The sequence below is a fragment of the Octopus bimaculoides genome, chromosome 1, assembly GCF_001194135.2.
Source record: "Octopus bimaculoides isolate UCB-OBI-ISO-001 chromosome 1, ASM119413v2, whole genome shotgun sequence".
Lineage (NCBI taxonomy): Eukaryota > Metazoa > Mollusca > Cephalopoda > Octopoda > Octopodidae > Octopus > Octopus bimaculoides.
Window position 1 is genome coordinate 131,944,850 of NC_068981.1, and position 2,383 is coordinate 131,947,232.

Here is a 2,383-nt window from a genome sequence, read left to right on the forward strand (position 1 = left end):
GATTTTCGAGCGAGATCGTTGCCAGTGCCCCTGGACTGGCTTGAGCGGGTGGCACATAAAAGGCACCATTTCGAGCGTGGCCGTTGCCAGTATCGCCTGACTGGCCTTCGTGCAGGTGACACGTAAAAGCACCTACTACACTCTCTGAGTGGTTGGCGTTAGGAAGGGCATCCAGCTGTAGAAACTCTGCCAAATTTAGATTGGAGCCTGGTGTTGCCATCCGGTTTCACCAGTCCCCAGTCAAGTCGTCCAACCCATGCTAGCATGGAAAGCGGACGTTAAACGATGATGATGATGATGATTCCTTAAATACATAGGTATTTACATATAGGTGTAAGTGTGGTTAAGAAATTTGATTCCCAACTACATGGTTTTAGGTTCAGTCCCACTGCATGGCACCTTAAGCAAATGTCTTTTACTAGCACCTCAGGCTGTGACAGAAGCCAAAAGAAGCCCATTGTGTGTAAATGAATGTTATTCATTTCCCTTATTCTATGAAAATATGTCTAGCCATGAAGAAATATTACCTTGCTTGGAAACAGGTAAGTGTTGGCAATAAGAAGGGCACCTGGCCAATGAAAATCTGCCTCAATGTACTCTGTTTAACTCATGTAAGCATGGAAAAGTGGATGTTAAAATGATGATGCAGAGGAGGAAGAAGAAGGGTTAACTAAGACTTTAAAATGATACTATAAATTTTATTCATATCTCATGGAAATAACTGCAAGCTTAATATATATCAGCAACAACTCACCTTTCTTGGGTATGCTGTCAATCACTTTAGCTGCCTTGTCATTATTTTCAAGAATTACTTTACAATGTTTTTTATCTGTTTCCTCATCTGTGTGTTTATTAGATTTCCTCGAAGGACTTCTTCTGTAAGAGTAAATGCAACACAGTAAATATGGATCTCTGTTGTGAGAGTAAAAATTACAATGCACATTTGGTACTTAGACCAAGCAAAAAAAAAAAACATTTGTGCTATGGACCTTTGCTAATTTATGTCAGTGGTACATCACCTATGATATGAAGTAAGCATCAGCTATAGCAATGCATCAAAAAAACATAAGAAAATAATAGATGATTACTGTTTACTTATTATCGTTTCCTGAGAGAACATTCTAAAATAGCATTAAAACAGAACTAAAATTAACAATTGCAGCGTGGAAGATGCTCATAAGCCACTTAAGAACACACAAAAAATGGTTAGATCACTTCAACATTTAAATTTAACTTGTGTCAAAATATTTTTGTCATTTTGAAATCATGACCTGTTGACTGACAAAACTTCATGCTGAAGTTTTGTCTGTGAACAGGTCACAGTTTCAAAGTGACAAAAATATTTTGACACAAATTAAATTTAAATGTTGAAGTGAATCCAACAGTGTTTTGTGGGTTCTTAAATGTCTTATAAACATCTTCCATGCTGCAATTGTTTTTGTTTCAACACACAATCTCAGATCAAGTCACTTGCTATGCAAGTACATCTCTGTAAGTACTAAAATTGTTTAGCTTAATGGTACAGAGTGCTCAGCTGGAATTTGTGAAGTACAGGGTTTGATTCTCTGTAGTGGCTGCTAGCCACTTTTTTCTATCTTTAAGAGGGTTTTACCCAATTTTCTAAAAGCTATACTTTTGCATTTGAGATTTTCTTAATTTCTAAAAATATATGTGTTGTAACACACACACACACACACACAAATTGTCTCATAGCTCTGCAGTTTTGAAGAACGAAAAAAAATTCATTATTTGAAAAAACCAGAAAAAGTTAGCAACAAGAAGAGCATCTGGTCTCAATGTATATTTGTCTAACCTATGCTAGCATGGAAAAATGGGTGTAAAATGAATGAACAAATGAACATCTAGTATGGTGCTGCTAAGCATATATACACCTTAGAGAAAACCTTCCAAATAATTAGTAGCATTTAATAACCTTCAGTTCACAAACAGTTTGCTCACCCTGACAATTCTATTGTTACTACACTTTCCCTAAATGCATTAACTCCCGAAAGAAGCCCGTCGTATATATGTGTGTGTGTATGTTTGTGTGTCTGTGTTTGTCCCCCCCCCCAAATCGCTTGACAACCGATGCTGGTGTGTTTATGTCCCCGTAACTTAGCGGTTTGGCAAAACAGACTGATAGAATAAGTACTAGGCTTCCAAAGAATAAATCCTGGCGTTGATTTACTCATCTAAAGGCAGTGTCCCAGCATGGCCACAGTCAAATGACTAAAACAAGTAAAAGGGTAAAAGAGAGTACATGTGAGAGTGAAAATGGAGGGTGGTTTGGGATGTGCTAGAAACAACAGCCAAATCTCCCTTGAATCGTACACCTTTTCTTCTGAAAATATTTACAATTTTTTTTTTTTTCACAGAAAAGGCT

General features: G+C 37.2%; 1 protein-coding gene across 1 annotated transcript in view; it reads right to left on the reverse strand.

Moving 5' to 3' along the window:
* The window catches only part of LOC106874673 (protein-associating with the carboxyl-terminal domain of ezrin), a 41,747-nt gene that overhangs the window by 2,916 nt on the left and 36,448 nt on the right, over positions 1-2,383 (reverse strand). Inside the window, exon 10 of the mRNA XM_014922470.2 lies at positions 755-876. Within this exon, the coding sequence (XP_014777956.1) occupies positions 755-876 (122 nt within the window). The remainder of the gene's footprint in view (positions 1-754; positions 877-2,383) is intronic.